Raw genomic sequence first — 19,389 nt, forward strand, 5'->3', positions numbered from 1 at the left:
TGGAGCAGAGGGTCCACACCCACTGTTGTCAAAACTACCATAGGTAAACTTTACAATGAAGTGGATGGAATTTCCATTCCTATGGCTAGGCTTACTTGCAACGTTACAGGAAAGGCAATGAGGCAGATCAATGGCAAGATGTGTCCTTTCAATGTAATTATTGATCTCACCATACAAAGGTAGTAGAAAAGGCATCGTTATCATATAGTTAAGATGGTTGGAGTTAAGACATGAACTAATTTAAAGTAAAGATCAATTCTGTACTTCCACGATAAATTTTGATTTTTAATCAAAAATCATATTTTTAATACAAATAAACTAACAAATTAACATAATTGGGATTCCTAATAAACAATTACTATTTGAACATTATCATTAAAATGGTACTATGAAGAGAAAATATTAATGACTGCATAAATAAACTATGTACAAAAACACTTGGCACTCAAAAATGAAGAAGCAGTATATTCTTTATTTAGCATCCAGACAAAAATAGACTCATATCGTATGAACGTTTTCGGTCCAACAACGGACCTTCATCAGAAAGGTTTTTTTTTTTAGTTTCTTTTGCCACAAAAAACTGGGTAACCTTATTGACTCGAGTTTAAGGCGGGTATGCATGGCTCCCCCTCATCCTTGTCACTGTAAGCATGGCTCCCCCTTATTTTTGTAAGCATGGCTCCCCCCCGTCCCCATCCTGGTACGCATGGCTCCCCCCCCCGTCCCCATGGCTCCCCAGTCCCTGTCCTGGTAAGCAAGGCTCCTTATCCCCTATCCTTGTAGGCATGATTCCTGTTCAAAAAAAAAAACATCCTATTTACCTGCCTACGCACCCTCGTGAGTATGATGGGAGCTGGAAGCCAGCGGCTGCCTCTGTAACCCGCAGCTCCCCCTCCCCCGTCGGCCCTCTGGGACAAATGACTCGTGTATAAGCCGAGGGAGGCGTTTTCAGCATACAAAAAATGTGCTGAAAAACGCAGCTTAAAAACAAGTGTATACAGTATATCTGATTTTCAAAGACTGAGTTTCCGTATATAAGCATCTAAAGAATTAAAGCGAAGACCCACAATGTCAATTAAATTATGGTACTTCCTGGTACATAAATCACTACTTACTGGTTCTCGGCCATCCATGGCTTCCATCCATAGTCTTCTGTCCTCCTCGGAAAGAGCCTGCATTGTAATAGTAGTAGATCTATAAAAAGGACAGAAAAAAAATTTAATAATTCACCATTCAACACAGGAGGTGATAAAAATCACACAGACAAGACTCCCTATAGCCAGAAAAGCATGGTGGTGTTGCAAACCTGTCAAGTGGATTGCCAAAATGCACAAAACATGTTTTGAAGGGAATGTCCTCAATTGCTACTAGTTAAAGGAAGCTAACAGTTGGGACTGTGGGAGTATGAATCCAGAGCCAGCACGGTACCGAAGGCAAAATCTTTGTCATCTAGCGGGAAATGTAAATTATATAGCAACGTTTTGACATTTAAACAAGGTTTAGGAATTTGAGACATCTGGGTTGATAGAATTACAATGCTGTATAATTTACAAATACATCAATTGGTCTTTTCGTGGAACAGCACCTGCCTTATTGCTGTAACTAAAGGCATTAGCATGACACAAAAGGAAAAACTCATATATTCCTAACTGAATTACCCTCTTTATTGTGCAGCTAGACCATTTTCCATAAAGTCAACACTTTTAGGTCATGATCCCATGTAACTTAAACACAATTTTTGCCCGCTGTGCTTAACGGTCCAAACAAAGTGGATGTAGATTTCTGGAAACTCACGTCCACTGTGTGAGGCTTAAGTGTGCATTTTTTTGGTGTGTTTTCACTTGTAGGCTTTCTATGGGAAGCCTGAGGAAAAACTCATGTAAAACAACGCAGTTGCGTTTTTAGGTGCAGAATCAAGGCTTTTTTTTAAACACACAAAAAAAAGTTTTTAAAACTGCCGCTTCAATTTGCACTAAGAACTAGAGATGGGCGAACCCGAACAGTAAGGTTCGGCATCCGTACCAAACACCTACTGTTCGGACATGGACACTGAACACGGACATCAACGGGAAGTCCGTGTTACTGTTTGGGTTCAGCTGCCTGAACACCGGGTGTTTGTCATGCTGTCATGCACATGACGCTTCTGATCGGCGGTGAAATCATCCCCGCCAGTCAGACAACCGCGGTTCTCACACTGTCACAAGACAGCGTGAGCGCTCAGCTGTAATCGGAGGTATAACGTTTACCTTCGGTCACTGGTTTCAGCGGATGGGACTAGTGCTCCCATCATCAAACACCTGCAGCCGCTAATAACAGAGAGCGCAGAAGCGGCTGATGGGTGTATTCATTAGCCACCTCCTGCACAGTAAATAAATTAAAAAAAAGATTGTGGGTTCCCTTGTATTTTTGATATCCAGCCAGGCAAAACTCACAGCTGGGGGCTGCAACTCTCAGCTGTCAGCTTCAACAAGGCTAGTTATCAAGAATAGAGGGGTGTCCATGCCGTATTTTTTATTTAAATAAATAAAATAAAGGTGTAGGGTCCCCCCCATTTTGACAACCAGCCTTGCCAAAGCAGACAGCTGGGGGCTGGTATTCTCAGGCTGGTAAGGGGCCATGGATATTGACCCCCCAGCCTAAAAAAGCAGCCCCTACCTGCCCAGAAAAGGCACATTTATAACATGCGCCAATTCTGGCGCTTTGCCAGGCTCTTCCCACTTGCCCTGTAGGGGGTGTCAAGTGGGGTTAATATCACCATGTATTGTCAGGTGACATTAAACCCACGGCTTAGTAATGGAGAAGCGTCTATAAAGACACCTATACATTACTAATCCTATAGTTATTTTGTGAATAAAGACACAGCCAGAATAAAGTACTTTATTAGCAATAAAACAAAACACACTTTTTTATTTAAAAATAATCCCAGTTATACTCAAACGCCTAATTCCACCAAAGCCCTCATTCTCCTGTAATAAAACAAAAATTTAAAAAAAACAAAAACATCCCTTACCCATCATTCAATCCCACGCCATAATCCATGTCTGGGGGAAAAACAGTTTTCAACCTTGACGGTGCCAAAATGAGACCATCCAGGCTGAGAACCACTGGTGACTGAACTGCTGCGAGTGCAACCTCAATGACCGGTGGTGACGTCATCGAGTGTTATCGGGGGATCTCACCGAGGCCACAGTAGATCAGCCCGGCAAGGAACGCAGCCTCAGTGACCAGAGGTAACATTGATGACGTCACCGCCGGTCACTGAGTCTGCTGTTCAGTCATCAATAGTTCTCAGCCTGTACGGTTGCATTTTGGCACCGTCCAGGTTGAAAATTATTTTTTCCCCAGACATTGATTACAGCATGGGACAGAACGCCGAATGGGTAAGGGATATTGTTGTTTTTTATTTTTAGTTTATTACAGGAGACAAGGGCTTCGGTGGAATTAAGCGTTTGGTGAGTGTAACGGTGTTTGTTATTTTTAAAATAAAAAAGTAAGAGTGATTTGTTTTATTTCTAATAAAGGACTTTATTCTGGCTGTGTCTTTATTTACCATATAATTATTGGATTAGTAATGGATAGGTGTCTTATAGATGCCTCTCTATTACTAAGCCGTGGGCTTGATGTCACCCGATAATACAAAGATGACATCAAACCCACAAATTTTAATCCCACTTGCCACTGCTTCATTTTTTCCTAGTAGCCATGCTTTCAGCTTAGGTGTGATTTTAATGCTATTAATCCTATATCTCCGGGTAACTAGCATATAAGCGTACATCCCTCATTACTGACTTTATTATCATGAATATGAATTTTAAACAGTCCTTAAAAGGGGTTGTTATATCATCACATATCTAAGACTGTAGGATAGGCTACAAATATCAGACCAGCAGTGGTCTGACACTACCACTGTTCAGCTGCTATACCTTTCTGGCTGGATGTAAGGACATAGAAGACAGCTGTACTGGGCAGCTCTAGTTAGTGTGTAGCGGGTGCTCTATGTACTGCAAAACCGCTACTATTCGACAGAATAATGTGTTTACATGCAGCCGACACAGGACCTTATCAGTGGGGTTGCAGGGTGTCATATTCCCACTTCCCTGATTAACTACCCCATGGATAGGTCATAGTTTGGTGAACGGACAACCCCTATAATTCCAGATGCCACAGAAAATAATCTTTGGGACTGGAACACAGGGATTGTCATCCAAAATCAGTGTGCAAACCCACAAATTCTCTTATGTCTGAATACGGACAAACTCGATGGGGCTATAAAAAGGGTCCCAACAACATATCAGCACACATATAAACACATTTAGGTATGCTTGACCGGTGTCCACATCGTTTGGGCTGTCTGTGCAGTAGAATTTAGAGTTGTGTTTGAAAAAAAAAAAAACAACGTTCAGACTGGCATAATAATTCGTTGAGAAACCATAACCACAGAGATTTTGGATATACCAACCCCACAAAAAAAACAAAACAAACAAATACATAGAAGATGGCGGCTGGTACGGATACAATTCTATGTATATGGCAGGGGGAGGGATTAGTGCAGTCCTCCTCCCCCACATATCTAACTAGAATCTTATCAGTAGCAGCCGCCATCTCCTCTCAGTAATGGAACAGCTGGTCTTCACTGAATACAGATTTTACCACAGAATGGTGAATTTTAATAATGACTGATCAATTCTGGCAAAGAAAGCAGAGTTTTCTGATACAATATGTTACCAAGCTTCTTATTTTCATGTGTAATATTGATTTATAAAATAACTATTAAAACGATGGTTACTCTAACTCTGCGATGCTGAGGAGATTCAGAGAGTGACATATTTGAACACTTTCACTCCGCAGCCCTTAATCACTTATTTTTTTCACTTCCCTTCTTCTCAGAGCCATATTTTTTTTTATTTTTCAGTCAATACAGCCGTATGAGGGCTTGTATTTTGAGGGATGAGTAGTACTTTTGAACAACACCATTGATTTTACCAGATCGTGCTCAGTGCTGGTGCCCACATCAAAGGGAGAGACACGACATGCACAGTACATGAACGTTGCATGTCGTGAAGGGGGTTAATCGCTGCCGCCATGGATAAAGCTGCAAGGGTGACTAGTCGGAAAGGCTAGGCCCAGGCAGCTTCTCTCCACAGCTGCCCTGTAGTGACAGGTCTGTTCTTGCATGCATGTATAGGGAGAGACCTATCACTCAAGGGGAGTGTGGGGGGGGGAAATCACCAGGGACCCATCTGTCAGACTCTTCCTCTATGCAGCTCTGTCCCTGGCAGAAATCATGCAGCCAATGTCTGACACATGCTGCCTGCGGAGTGGGCATTATGTATCAGCTGCGGAAGGTTTCCCATCGCTTCCTGTTGATCTTTGTTTACAGGGTGGCAACAGCACTGTCATGTCTACAACATGTGACCACTGCAGCCAATCATTGGACTCCGTGATCTCATAGCTTGACATTACAAGCCCTTTAAGACCATATTTTACACTCAGTATATGGGTTACAATGTACGAACCAGCTGTTGGTCTCCTGACAACTATAAGCCTGATAATTGTGGTCGATAGACTGGCTGCTGGTGTGTGCATTGTGGTCTATATGGAATATAAAATATGAAAGGGCCTAAATGTAAGGAACTTACTGTCAACCTTTAACTTGCATCATGTACTGTACTATGAATATTCACAAATTGCACTTACCGATCAACAAGTTCAACATCAAAACAAAACCTCTTCTCGATAGAGTCTGTCTTTCTTCGTATGCAGGACTTCAGGAACACAACTTCCTCCTCTCCCTGAAAACGTAAAGACAGTTTGACTTTGATAAATATGGTATATAGTCAGAATATAGTGTGTATTATAGAACTTTATTAACAAAGAATGTAGTGAAGGCTGATGTCTACATGTCACGGGGTTACCGCAACAGAGAGGAGCCAGAAGACCGCAGCGTCTGATTGCTCCTACTCCTGCACTGAAGAGAAGCACTTCACCGTCTTTTTACATGGAGTTGATTTCTTTTGCCATTACAGGGGTTAAATGGCCATGTTGAGAGCTCTAGGAGTCAGAGTTATCAGCTGAGAATGGTTAGCCACTCATATCCCCTTTATAATCTGGGTCCTGACTGACACACATTGCCAGAGCAAGCTTATGCTGCATGGTTTGGAGGAGAGTTGTTTGGTGGTTATATGAGAAGGAGCTTGGTGGATTTGCCTGTGACTGTTGCTTGGGTTTGTAAGTGTGATAATTCCCTTCTTCTTCTTGTTATACATGAGTGAATATTTGAATGCTTGGTATTTTCAGTTGCCCTTATTTGTATAGCCTTGTACGTCTGGTAGGTGTACTGGGGTGCACAGTTGTTCCCCTCTTCTCAGGGTGGGGGGATGAGAACAAATGGAGGGCAGAACCAGGAAAAAAGGCCAGGTTGGTGGCCCCGGCATCTTCACCTTCAGAAGTAATCCGGGGAATAGGGTGAGCTAGGGTGCCCCCTAGTGTTAGAGACAGGGTAGGAGCCCCCGGACCCAGGTCACCTGACAACTGAGTTAAGACATTAGTATACTTATCGATGAACCAGATCAGGAGACTGTTAACAGGTTCTTCCATATAGCCAGAAAGGAAATTTGGGAGAAGTAATATTATTTTTAGCCTGCAATTAGATATAGTAGATGTATTTATTCTTATCATTCAGATATGAGCATTCTGTGTGCCCTCAACAATCAGAAAACAGAAATGTTTGTCTGTTTCCATGTAAGGGAGAGGAATGCCTCAGGAAAAGGGATGTGCAAGCACTAATGGTGCCCTGTGTAACTTTCATTTTCCCTTGTATAAGGAGAATGAAGTCGGAATATACGAGTTAAAGGCAATCCATGGACCTCATCCTCGTAGTTTATAATATGATAGACTGATACTAATACTCTTAATCTGCAATGCCTGGAGAGCTGATCACAGACGGAAGGGGAACTAGTTTTCACCTAATAAGTGAGAGTCCCGGAACCTATGGAAACTTCATCTACAGCACATTTCTTGCACTGGATGCATGTTCAGTCATCATTGTCCTCATATTAAAGTACACCCAAACCAAGGGGGAAAAAAAACAGGAGAAAAAAATTCCATTAAAATGGTCTTCAGGAAATCCTTCAGCCATTTCCTAGTTATTCAACACTTTAAAAGCTAGGATATGTGGCTGGGTAAACAGTTCTTGCTGCTGTAGCAAAAAGTTTGTTTTTTTGTTTTATTAAAAGGTGCTGTCCACAACCCTTCTCATTCCCGTTGTTTGGCCCAGATAAAATACAGACACTTACACTCACCTCCCATGCCGATGCCATTCCGGAAGTGTCGGCACTCGCGTGGCTGTTAGGACACCGTCCCTGCCTTATGGTAAATTGAACTTTAAGGGGAAGTCAGAACGTAGCCATAGCCCTGGATTCCTGTTGATGTTTAATACGTCTGAAAACCTTGGCAGTGAAGCTGGCGCTGATTGGGCACAGGGCTTGTGTGATGTTACAACCTCATGTGAGCCCCGGGAACATGAATGCCAACACTGCTGGAACGGTGCTGGGACAGAAGGTGAGTAGAACTGTTTTTATTTGATCGGGCCAAACATGGGGAATGAGAAGGGGTTTTCCTGGTAGTGCACAAGTGAATCTGTCAGCAGGTTTTGACTCCCTCTTCTGAAAGCAGCCTGATCAAGACAAAGAGAAGCTGAATCCAACCATGTATCAAGTGGTTTACGGAGTGTGCAGCAGTTATGACACAATTAAGAGTTTTAGATTGCCTAAAGAGACCATTGAAGCAGGTAAAAAGTGTAAAGAAAATGTTTTTAAAATACAAAAAAAAAGTTAAAAAATATAAAATGTTCAAATCACCCCACTTTTGCCCCATTCAAAATAAAACATTAAAAAAATGAAAAAACACACATTTGATATTGCAGAGTTCAGAAATGCACAATCTATCAAAGCATAAAAAGAATTAAACCAATTTGTAAACGGCGTAACGAGACAAAAAAAAAAAAAAAGGCCAGAATTACATTTTTTTTGGTCGCCACAACATTGCAATAAAATGCAATAAACAGGCAATAAAAATATAACTATCCCAAAATGGTATAGATAAAAATAGTCATCTCGGCATGCAAAAAATAAGCCCTCAACCAGATCCCAAAAATGGAGACGCCATGAATCTTGGGAAAACGGTGCCTTTTTTTTTGTTTTCTTATCACTTAAATAAAAAAGAACCTATACATGTTTGGTATTTGCAAACTCGTAATGATCTGGAGAGTTATAATGGCAGATCAGTTTTAGCATTTATTGAACACAGTAAAAAAAAAAAAAAAGGGGAATTGCACTTTTTTTTGCAATTTCACCACACTTGGATTTTTTTCCTGTTTTTTCAGCATATAGTAAAACCAATATGTCAATCAAAAGTACAACTCAGCCTGCAAAAAACAAGCCCTCACAGAGCAAAACTGGAGAAAAAAAAAATAGAACAAAACATATTATGGCACTAGGAAGAAGGGGGAGCAAAAATCAAAATCGGAAAAAATAAGGTCGTGACGGGGATAAAGTTAGTGGTTTGTTTTTTTTTCCTACTGGTGAATTTTATCTGGGAGTTAGACACAAGACAGCAGCAACTGACTTTTGCATCTTAAATTTCCTAGCTATTAGCAGTTTTGTTACTTGCTGTCCACAGAGGCAAACAGGAAATAACTGGTACACATTTCCCATAGGGGTTTTCAGAGATTCCTAGACTCACAAAGCTGCCTACATATGCCCCAAGTCCCACACGCCTGTATCTCGGCATAACTAAGCAGTCTTGTCATTTATTAGTATGGGAAAGTTTGGTGACAACCCCTATGGGAACTTTAACACTGTTGAAATCTGTTATTTTTAGAGAACAGCAATTCCTCTTGTTTTCTCTATTATACAACCTGGGAGATAAGAGCAGGGAAAAAATCAGATATTGTTCCAAAAGCAAGAAGGAACAATTTTCTATTGTGATATACTCACCTTTCATCAAGAACTGTCTTAACTTGGCAATGTACAATGCACAAGGCAAACATCATTATGCATTTTGCCTAAATGAGTTACCGTAATCAATAGATACAGTAAATAGTACAGGGTGGGCCATGTATATGGATACACCTAAATGAAATGGAAACGGTTGGTGATAACTTCCTGTTTGTCACGAAACAATCACTGACCTCAGGGAGACCAGTCAAAGAAAACACTGCGGCAGCCGGCAAAGCTGGCAACTCCTGAGTTTGAGACTCTTAAATGAGGCTCCACGGACTTTATTTGCATATTCTTATTTCCCAGGGAGCAATGCACCTAGGATTTCACTGTGATTGAGCGTCTTTGTCAGCTGCCGCAGTGTTTTCTTTGACTGGTCTCCCTGAGGTCAGTAATTGTTTCGTGATGTTGGTCTACTAGGCATTGCTCCCACCTAGCCAGAATCCTACTCCACACTGATGAGGGGCAACACCCCGAAACAGCTGTCTGAGGATGGATACCTGGCCTTGGTATTTCCCTTGTCATATCTGTAAACTCGCAAAGAGCTGGATATTGACTTAAAGGGCCACTTAATATGGTGGTAATGGTGGTTTCCGAAAGGAGCCACGCCTTAGCTGGGTCCTTCCCTGGAGGAAGATGTGGCTAGTCCCGTGTTTGAGACTCTCAACTGAGGCTCCACGGACTTTATTTGCATATTCAAACTTCCTGTTTGTGGCACATTAGTATATGGAAGGGGGGGAAACATTTCAAGATGGGTGGTGACTATGGCGGCCATTTTGGATCCAACTTTATTTTTTCCATTTTATTTCAATAAGTTTGCCTCATCACTGAACATAATGTTCTATGTAAACTGAGGGTCCTGTTCCAATTTTTGCTTTGCCCACTCTGCAAAAACTCATGAAAGAATAAAGTTACGTTAAAACCAAGCACATCAATGTTTATCTTGTGAAATTCTCAATAAGTTTGATGTGTCACATGACCCTCTTCCCATTAGAAAAATAAAGTTGGATCCAAAACAGCGGACTTCAAAATGGCCGCCATAGTCACCACCCATCTTGAAAAGTTTTCCCCCTCCCATATACTACTGTGTCACAAACAGCCCCGTGATCTCCCTACTACCTGCTGGCATTATGGGTGCTGCTACTGATTAGAAGGCTTCGTGATATCATGGAGTGACACTTGTCATGATGACATGGGGTGTAATTAATTAGAAGTGGAACCCATGATGCCAGCAGATACTAGGACGTTCGATTCTTGGTCCTGCATCCACATAAGAGTGTCATAGAACTGGACCACGATCCTATGAATTGTTTCACTCAACTGTAGGAAATTTGCATTGCTGAAGATCTCCTCTCTATTGTAGTTTAAATTCTACAATTTTAGGAAACAGGTGGAGCAAGATTTTGGCCCCAATTCATGAAAGTGTTTACACCAGAAAACTGGTGTAAAACATTTTGAAAAGTCTACAAATTTTTGTGCAATTGTAATATTGTTTTCACGTAACTTACGGCAACATCGCCAAATTAGGGGGAGCTGGGGAAGAGCCAGGGCGGAATGATGCAAAGACTAGATCTATTTTATGAGGTCCATTTATGACTTGCCTGGACCCAGTCTAAATGCAATTGCTTTTGTGAAACCGGCATTTTATAATTTCCTCCTGAATGTGAGCCCAATAAAAAAATACATCATACGGTATTCTCTATTTATTTCTGAGATGTGTATCTTTATCAAAAATAATATAACTACTCTTTAACTTACCACTTTACCCCCTGACTTCTGGTCAAAAGGGATAATGGTGATCTGCTTAGTATCTCGCTGATAGGTGCAGTAATGTTTAACCCAAGACGTCCCAAAGTGTCCTGCAATGAGGTGACAATTAAGAATTAGCAAAAATAAATAAAGAAATAAAAAATTAGTAGGACGCTCTAACTCTCTACTATACTTTTGCCTTAAACTCTAAATTATAGTCCACAAGACTAGCACAAGGATAGGTCTGGGTTACATGCCATAATTTGTGTGCACATTAATCTACAACAATTTAAATGATGAATGTGAATTTTCGATTTCCATGTTTTCTACTGGCAATCCAAAATTCTTCGCTGTGGGGGTCAAAACTTGCTTTTTATTTCCAGCAGAGCACATAGGAATAAACTGTCTTCCAGAGATCCGTTCAGATGTGCGATCAATTTTCTTTATACACCCAATTCCAGTCATTATTATAGTTCAGGCAACAGAAAATCATAAGTCAAAAATACTAGCACAAAACCTTGTGTTCATCCTGCAGCTACAGAAGTGAACAGAGTTTTCCCATAACATTCTCCTCCACAGGAGATCTATATAAATTTCTTCAGCCACAAAAAAAAAAAACACAGTTTTTTTACAGACAGGGTAAAAATGTGCCTTATTCTTACTGACTACTGGTATTTCTGGATGTTTGGTAACCCTTGCATGGGCCAATCACTGGCCAGTATCTGTGAAGACACCGACAGAATGTATTGGGGTGCATGGATTTCTTTTTTTATTTAAGAAACTCCAAATTTGTGATTAGTTTCAATATACATAATTTCCTTATTTTGCTCTCTTTTCTCCCAAACACTATGTTGTTTAAGTGCTTCCTTCATGCTCCTTATAGAAGATGCTTTCAACTGTTCCTCGGCAATATCAGTAAGCTATATTCGGTCTGTACGGTGTACGGGATATTCCCGGCATAAGGATAAGCAGGCAAAGACAGCAGACTTCTTATACCCTAATTGTTTATATATAGTACTAGAGGTGTGCCCGATGCTATCGCATCGGGAGGGAAGTGTGTGTGAGTACGTGTGTGTACATATGTGTGCGTACATGTGTGCGCGTGAGTACATGTGTGTGTGTCCCGCAGCTGCCTGCCCACCTACCTCCGTGCAGTCACAGCTGGCAGGAAAGAGGGTGGTTTGCGGCCTGTGCTGGAGATGTGAGTACATCTGTGTGTACGTGTGTGTGTGATACCCCCCTCATTATACCACCCCCCTCATTATACCCCCCTTGTTACACCACCCTCATTACACCCCTCTCACAGCCGACAGGAAAGACTTTTTTGCGGCCTGTACTGGAGATGGGGTGCGCCGTCACCAGAGGGCGCCCGCAGACCATTTCCAGCACAGACTGCAAGCAGCGGTCTTTCCTGCTGTGACTGCACGGAGGTGGGTGGGCAGGCAGCAACGGATCCAGCAGCGGCGGCGGGTCCAGCAGCGGGTGAGTCACGACGGTGTCCCGCTGGTGGTACTATGGAAGGGCCTGGTACCACCAGCGGGTGCCATATTGGCCTCCTGGTGTCCCCAGCTAAGGCTGGCGGAATCCCAGCAGCCTTAACTGGAGTTACCAGGAGGTAAGATCCATTACAAATCCCCTCCTGGCTGACCCCAGTGCCAGTGGGAACGCAGCCTAAGATGTGAATATTTCAAAATATAATTTTGTGCAAAAAACAGAAAAGAAAGTACACGGGCTTAAAACACCCAGTATATGCATTCTATATAATTCTTTATAATAACAATGCTTTTGTCTAAACGTTTTTTATATAAAAGTTGTAGTAAAAAGTTGTAGTAAACATAATTCTTTTCAAACTTTCCTTTTCAACTTTACTGATGACCCCAACAATTTTCACATGTTATCTGTTCGGAAGAATGTTCCTTGCAGACATTTTGTCCACAGGTAGTACTTCTTTGCTGGACAAATATAACAACGCTTTCTTTTTTTTTACACTTGGCTCTGGATGTTCCTGAAAATGTATACCACATCGGATCATAGCTTCCCTAGTTTGCCCTGGCAAGCATTTCGTGTTTCTTCACTCCATCATGGCAGGCATTAAAAGTTCATAGCAAAGTTCCGTCAAGAATAGACGTCTCTTGTCCTTCCTACTGGCATGGAGTTCTGACAAATAGAAAATAGCCAGAAATGCGGAATTTACAGCGAAATTAATGAGCATGCTGTGTTTTTCACCGCAAAGCGTTTTTTTCATGGTAAAAAATGCATCAATATGCACAAAAAGTGCAAAATGCATTAAAATGAATGGGAAGCTTCTTTTAGGTGGTTTTTGAGCGGATTTTTTAGTAAATCCGTGGGGAAACCGCGAAAAAAAACGCAAAGTGTGAACACAGCCTTAAAAAAAAAAAAAAATCAGGGAATCAGCTGGAATGGTTGGGATAGAGAGTGGGGACAACCCTGTAATGCATATTGCAATTTAAAGCATTCGTCCGGTCTAAAGTGATAAGTCTGCAGTCACTCTGTGTGACTGCAGACTTCCGAATCCCCCCACCGCACGCACTGTGTACATTTGCTGAATTCTGAGCCGGGACTGGAGGGTATTCATGCGTTCTACATACTCCTGGGCAGATCCAGTCTAGTGGGCGCAGCCGTGCCATGTCTAATAATGCTGACATAAAGTGGTCGTGGTTGACTATAAGTCACACCCACTGGATGGGCTCTGGCCACCAGTATGTATAACCCATACATACCCTCCGGTCCTTGCTCAGAAAACGACAAATCCCTGCAGCGCACAGTGCTGGGGGCGATTCATAAGTCTGCAGTCAGAGAGTGACTGCAGACTTATCGGTTTGAACTGGACAACACCTTTAAGTAGAAAGGCAGCTCTCAAATATAATGAACATATTCGATGAAATGTAAACCTGCGGGTTAAAGTACATATGGAGGGTTAATATGATAGCCTTCATAGTAAATTAAAATTTACTGTCTACATAAACTGTCTACTGTTACATGGTATATATTTTCGAGGATCAACAGAATAAAGAAAAATAAATTTAAAAAAAAAAAAAAAACACAACACCTGTTCACTGGAAATCATTAAAACCCAGCACAGGCAACACAAATGGAGTCCTAATGGTCGCCTACAAAAAAGCATGGATTACAAGCAGCAAAACTAAAATTGTAACCAAGAAAACCCTTGGAAGCCAAGTCGGCTTTACTGGAATATTTCAACCTTTACTTACTCTTCTCCTGTATATACAAGTAGCCCTCCATTGTATAAGGACTAAAAGTTTGTTGTTCGTGAGGGTTTTCTTTCATCTTTTTCATCAGCGCCTCCACCTCAGACCGAGTTCCTTCAAAGCGATCCCGAGTCTACAAAACATATGCATTATTTTACGCTGTTGAAACCAGATTTAAGCTTTTTTTTTTTTTTTTAAACTTTTTTTTAAGCTTTTTTTGTAGCCCTATAGAAAAACTACAGAAGGCATGAACAAAAATGGGAAAATACTGTTTGTGTAATTGTTACTTTTAAACCTAATTTGGTTACTAATCTGACCGTCACTTGAGAAATTTGATGATTATAGTAGTTTACAATAACAATTCTTGCGTTTCTTTTTCATAAACATCTATTTATATAATTGCCTTGTAATGTTTTCATTTCCTGTTCTGTCCAGATGTCACCGTATCCCATCTCAGAATTCCAAGTGGAGGAAGTTCACCGACCGCCACCATATTGGGACACACACTCTATACGCCGTACGCACCACTCACACACAGCCTGTTGCGCGGTACCACCAGCGAAACACCGTCGCACCACACACACTCTATACGCACCTCTCACACACAGCCTGTTGCGCGGTACCACCAGTGGAACACCGTCGCATTGCGCAGGCGTAGTGAATCATTCGGCTGATCCCGGCGGCAGATGCACGACATGTCTACAGGCAGAGAAAGCCCGTCAAATTAAAGGGGTTTTCCCACGAACGAAAGTTCATTTTAAAAATTGTGTGTCTCTGACCGTGTACGGAGCATGCCACATCTCCTGGGCAGGGGAGGAAGCAAAAGACAATGCTCACATTACAGAAGGGGATCACAGAGGATTCATTTTATGAGGTAAAATATTTCACTGACTATTTTTAAACAATATTTTACCTCACAAAATGTATCCTCTGCAATCTCCTGCTGTAATGTCAGTATTGTCTTTTGCTTCCTCCCCTGTCCAGGAGCTGTTGTATGTTCTGTACACGGTCAGACACAGGGGTGAGAAAGACAGAGCACGGGGGGGTGGGGGGAGACAGCTCAAATGGGACAGCACATAAGGGGAGAACACAGCTCAGGAAGGGGAGACAGCAGACAAAGGGGATAACACATGGGGTGGACAGGTCAAAGAAGAGAGCATAGACGGGAGAAATCAGCACATGGGGAAAGAGAATGGATAGATGGGTAAGCACATGGGGGGAGGAGGGAGATTCTCAACGCTGCAAAGCCTGCCCCCATCGTGAGATTACCGCCCTCCCGCTGCAATGGCATCGGGCCTCCATCTAGTATTACAAATTCTTTTATAAGGACTGATGAAACGGAAAATGATAAGGACTTAAAGTGAGGAAATCCTTACATTCTGGATACTGATGGTCAGCTGGGTCTTGAAGTCACTGAAGTCTTTGGCCAGCTCATAGCCATGATGGTAAAAGGTGAAGAGTCCTTGTAAAAAGGCAAGTAGCTGAAAACAAAAATAACGATATGGACATGAATTACAATTTACACACTGCCATTCATTTTAGAAATAATAAACCAGTGCAGGATGCACACAACATAAAGTAAGGCACGATGTAATAAATGACTGATTATGCTCATAGTGGGATGGAGCGGCACACTATACCTCTGATCCCATACTGCATATGCTTCTACAACATTGGTGCATGAAATGTTGCCTGCCATAATGCAGCATATAGATTTGTTGCACAAATTTCCGAAAATCTGCTTAATAGATTCTAAGTCAAATTCTCTTTGAAGAACTAGGAATATCACCACCCCAAACTGCTCCGTATTATGCTAAGATGTCATGGGGTTCATTCACTCAAAGTAGGGCACTAGGCTTGGGTCAAATCACAAATCAGAGGCAACATACACTAACATATTCATTGCCAGCGTTGTAGGGTGAATGTCACTTGAGAACGTCCGGCCATTATCTTTTCTGCATTAGTTGTAGGGAAGAAATAATGCACCATAAACACATTAGTGAAATAAGATGGCACTAATGGAATTTTACTCCTATGGAATAAGTAATCATGGGACAGAAACCTAAGAAACAACAAGAGGTCTTTGCCATGAAAGTGCTTTAAAGAGGACTGGTCACTAGGTCAAAAGTGTAAAGTATTTGCTCTTATTTTATTCCTGCTCCTTCCCTGAGCATACCATTTTTGTTTTAATTTTTTTTTAATCTGCAATACAGTTGCTTAGATTTTTATTTGGTGGCAATTTTTATTGTCTTTAGGCTGATTTACACTATTAACTTGTGCGCAACCCCCACCCACCCCCTTGGTAAAGATCATAAAAATTAGCACTAAAAAAATGAAGTGTATTTTTAAAAAAAATCCCAAAAAATTAAATTAAAAGTGGTTGCCGACTAATTAAATATTGACCTACGGATAGATCATCAATGTCTGATCAGTAGGGGTGAGACACCTGGCACCCCTGATCAGCTCAGTGCTCAGTTACGGAGCTGCGCCATCTACTGATAGTGGTCTCGGCCAGATTCTGCACATCTGCCCCCTAAATATTTGAATAAGGGGTAAGATGCGCAGTACCCAGTCACAGCCACCATCAGTAAACTGAGCAGCTCTGGACCCCGCCAGCACAGAAAACAGCTAATTAGCGGGTGTGCAGAGTGTCGCAACTCCACGGATCAGACATGATGACTTTGCTAAGGGTATATCATCCTAAATAGCGGACAATCTCTAAGTTAGAAGTAGAAATAAAATAACACCACAAACTGGCCACTTTTCTCCTTGTGACAGGTCCTATTTCAGTTGTAATAATCCCCCACCAATTCTTAAGAACGTGACAGTTACATCAGCGTGCTCATGGGTGTTTTCTTCCCAAGAGACACTGAAAACATGCTTCTCTTTATGATGCGGTGCAGTGTCCGCAGACACCTCACCATTTGGCCACACAAAACATTCACAAAACCGTGAAACGCTCATCAACCGTAAGTGTAAAGCTCAATGAACCTGGAAGGAACCTACAGCTCTAAGATCACGGTGATCTTGCCATGAAGTGTTTGGTGGCAGCAACGCAACCAATGGCCTTGAACCTGTGAGGAACATCTATTAAAAAGCAGCCTTCAATTTCAATGTTAATACCATTTTGACATTATAATTTAAGCTTTTAATGTGTTTACAGGGAAAATCTCAAAGGAATGTCTGTTTATCAGCAGAAGTAACCGGAAACCTATACACAGAATTAATGGCCAAGCTATTAATATAGCTGTTGTGTACTGGTTTAAACCAGAGAGTATGTTCCCTTGTGTGAAGAGGAAACGGTAGCTGAAGAGGATCCTTGTTTCTAAATCTATGTGAACCAAACCCTAAGCCACATGGAAAAAACATTCAGCACTTCTCACTTCCTGCATCACAAAAAGCATGTGAACCGTCCATGAAATGGAAACTACAGTAGTTTACGGTGGTCAAACATGGATTTTACATTGTATCAAGCCCTAAAGCAGGGGTCCTCAACCTGTAGCTAGGGAGCCACATGTGGCTCGCGGTCCCATGAGTTATGGCTCACGACTGCCAGCTTGGTGCATTAGGTCCAGGTCTAGCAAACAGGTATGAAGAGTACATCTCAAAATGCTGAATTTTGTGAGTAGCCCTGCAGAGAAGTGCTGATCTGGATGCACATTTACTGTTCTTAGGGGTTTAGAGATGATTTAGGTATGGTACGCTGGAGGATGGTACTACCTGATAGAGGAGGTGTTCAAAGCTGGACGTGACAGTGTGTTGGGAGTCCTTGATGGGAGAATACTGAATGGAGGTATTGTGAGAACCCCTGGATCTCAGTGTACTGCTTTGCAGTGATTTCTGTGGAAAAGCTTTGGTTATCATTATACCTGTAATGGGGGCTTTGGTTGACACTACTTTGAAGGGGATAGGAGCTGGATGTGGCTCACAACCCTCTCTGTGCTGAATGTGGTTTGCGACCCTCTCTCTAAGCCGAATGTGGCTCTCAAGGACAGAAAGGTTGGGGACCACTGCCCTAAAGAGTCGTAAAGGAATCATATATTCAGGTATGAATGGGGTCAATCGGGAATCAATGTGCAATAGCTTCAGGGGCTGCAGCACAAAATCAAGTGAGCACTCTTTCAATGGATCACATTCCTTTTTATAAGCATTGGGATGGGAAAATCAAGTGTCGTGTGCAACCTCGAATGGCGTGTAGTCATCGTGGCAAGTCTATCAAGGACCAGTATATCAAATAGAGATTGACAAAAGAACAAACCTCATCGAAGGAAGAAGGATGTCAACTATTATTCCAAAGAACAGAGGGTGCACAATCCTGTAAATTGCCACTGAATACTATGCCATAATGCTGGCATAGACCTGTCTTCCCTGACTCTTACAGTCGCCAGATATTATTCCTTTAAAGCATCCCTGGGGCGAGGGGAAATGGGCTGTGCAGACCTCGTCAGTAACTATTCTAGTTGGTGTACGCATGGGCCAATATTCTTTAAGAATGTCTTGTGGAGTCCCAAGGCACTACTAGATGAGTTTCTCTAATAAAGTGGGCAGAAAGTGTAAATTAATATAATTAAGACCACTACGACTTTGACCAATTACTTTCTCTATATGAAACTTTTATGCATTTGCTTGATTTTTAAGGACTGAATCTGCTGGCTTATAATGGAATTTGTCCAAATTCTGTACGAGAGAAGACCACAACAAAGTCGTGGTCAGCATTATTCACACTATGTTGCTTACAAACAACAGGGGTATATATTGGGAGCATTCCTTGACATATGCCACTGAATAGCCAAATTAACCTAAAAAAAAAAAAAAAAAAAAATCACTCTCCTGGCCATTACTATAGACTAAAAAAGAATTCCTGAGCAGACCACCGTGAGAATGATAAAAAGGACAGTCTTTTGGCATCTGTTGGGCCTGTATATCAGAGTAGATTTACTGGTAAACAAGTCAAATATGCTCATAGTCTAATCTGAACACATTCTTAGAAGAATGGAAATAGCTAGGGATATAGCCATGTGGCCAGTTTAAACAAAACTTTAAAAGTTTTCATTCTTTTGAGAAAAAAATCCCACGAGGTCCAATTCGCAAGCTTATTGCCCAAGGTCACACCATGGTAAATGTAGGCCCTGTGGTGTAGTGACCACTGTGTCCGCTAGGGGGCGCTGTGTGGGTGTCCCAGGACTGGTGTACAGGCATATCCAGTGTGGTAATAGGAGTAGGATGCTAAATGACCGTTATATATCCCAAGGTGGGTGGCCTAGAGATGAAGGCTTGATTATGTGTTGATCAGCAGAGATACTGCTGAGGTTTCTGGTACAATGTGTCAGGGAGAGCCTTCAGGTGGCTGGTGAGATGGGTGGGACCAGCCACCTACAAACCCACCCAGGGGCGTGTCTAAAAACACCCAT

The 19,389-nt window shown here is 41.9% G+C and overlaps 1 protein-coding gene across 5 annotated transcripts in view; it reads right to left on the reverse strand.

Annotated features, from left to right (window-relative positions):
• The window catches only part of ARHGAP26 (Rho GTPase activating protein 26), a 605,933-nt gene that overhangs the window by 415,572 nt on the left and 170,972 nt on the right, over nt 1-19,389 (reverse strand). For all 5 annotated transcript variants that reach the window (XM_073573730.1, XM_073572997.1, XM_073572737.1 and 2 more), the window contains exons 7-11: nt 15,355-15,459; nt 13,982-14,111; nt 10,758-10,858; nt 5,698-5,792; nt 1,116-1,194 (exon numbers count right to left, since the gene is read on the reverse strand). In XM_073573730.1, coding sequence (XP_073429831.1) covers nt 1,116-1,194; nt 5,698-5,792; nt 10,758-10,858; nt 13,982-14,111; nt 15,355-15,459 — 510 coding nt within the window. The remainder of the gene's footprint in view (nt 1-1,115; nt 1,195-5,697; nt 5,793-10,757; nt 10,859-13,981; nt 14,112-15,354; nt 15,460-19,389) is intronic.

Source organism: Dendrobates tinctorius, unplaced genomic scaffold (genome assembly GCF_039654945.1).
Source record: "Dendrobates tinctorius isolate UK_male_01 unplaced genomic scaffold, ASM3965494v1 ptg000001l, whole genome shotgun sequence".
NCBI classification, from domain to species: domain Eukaryota; kingdom Metazoa; phylum Chordata; class Amphibia; order Anura; family Dendrobatidae; genus Dendrobates; species Dendrobates tinctorius.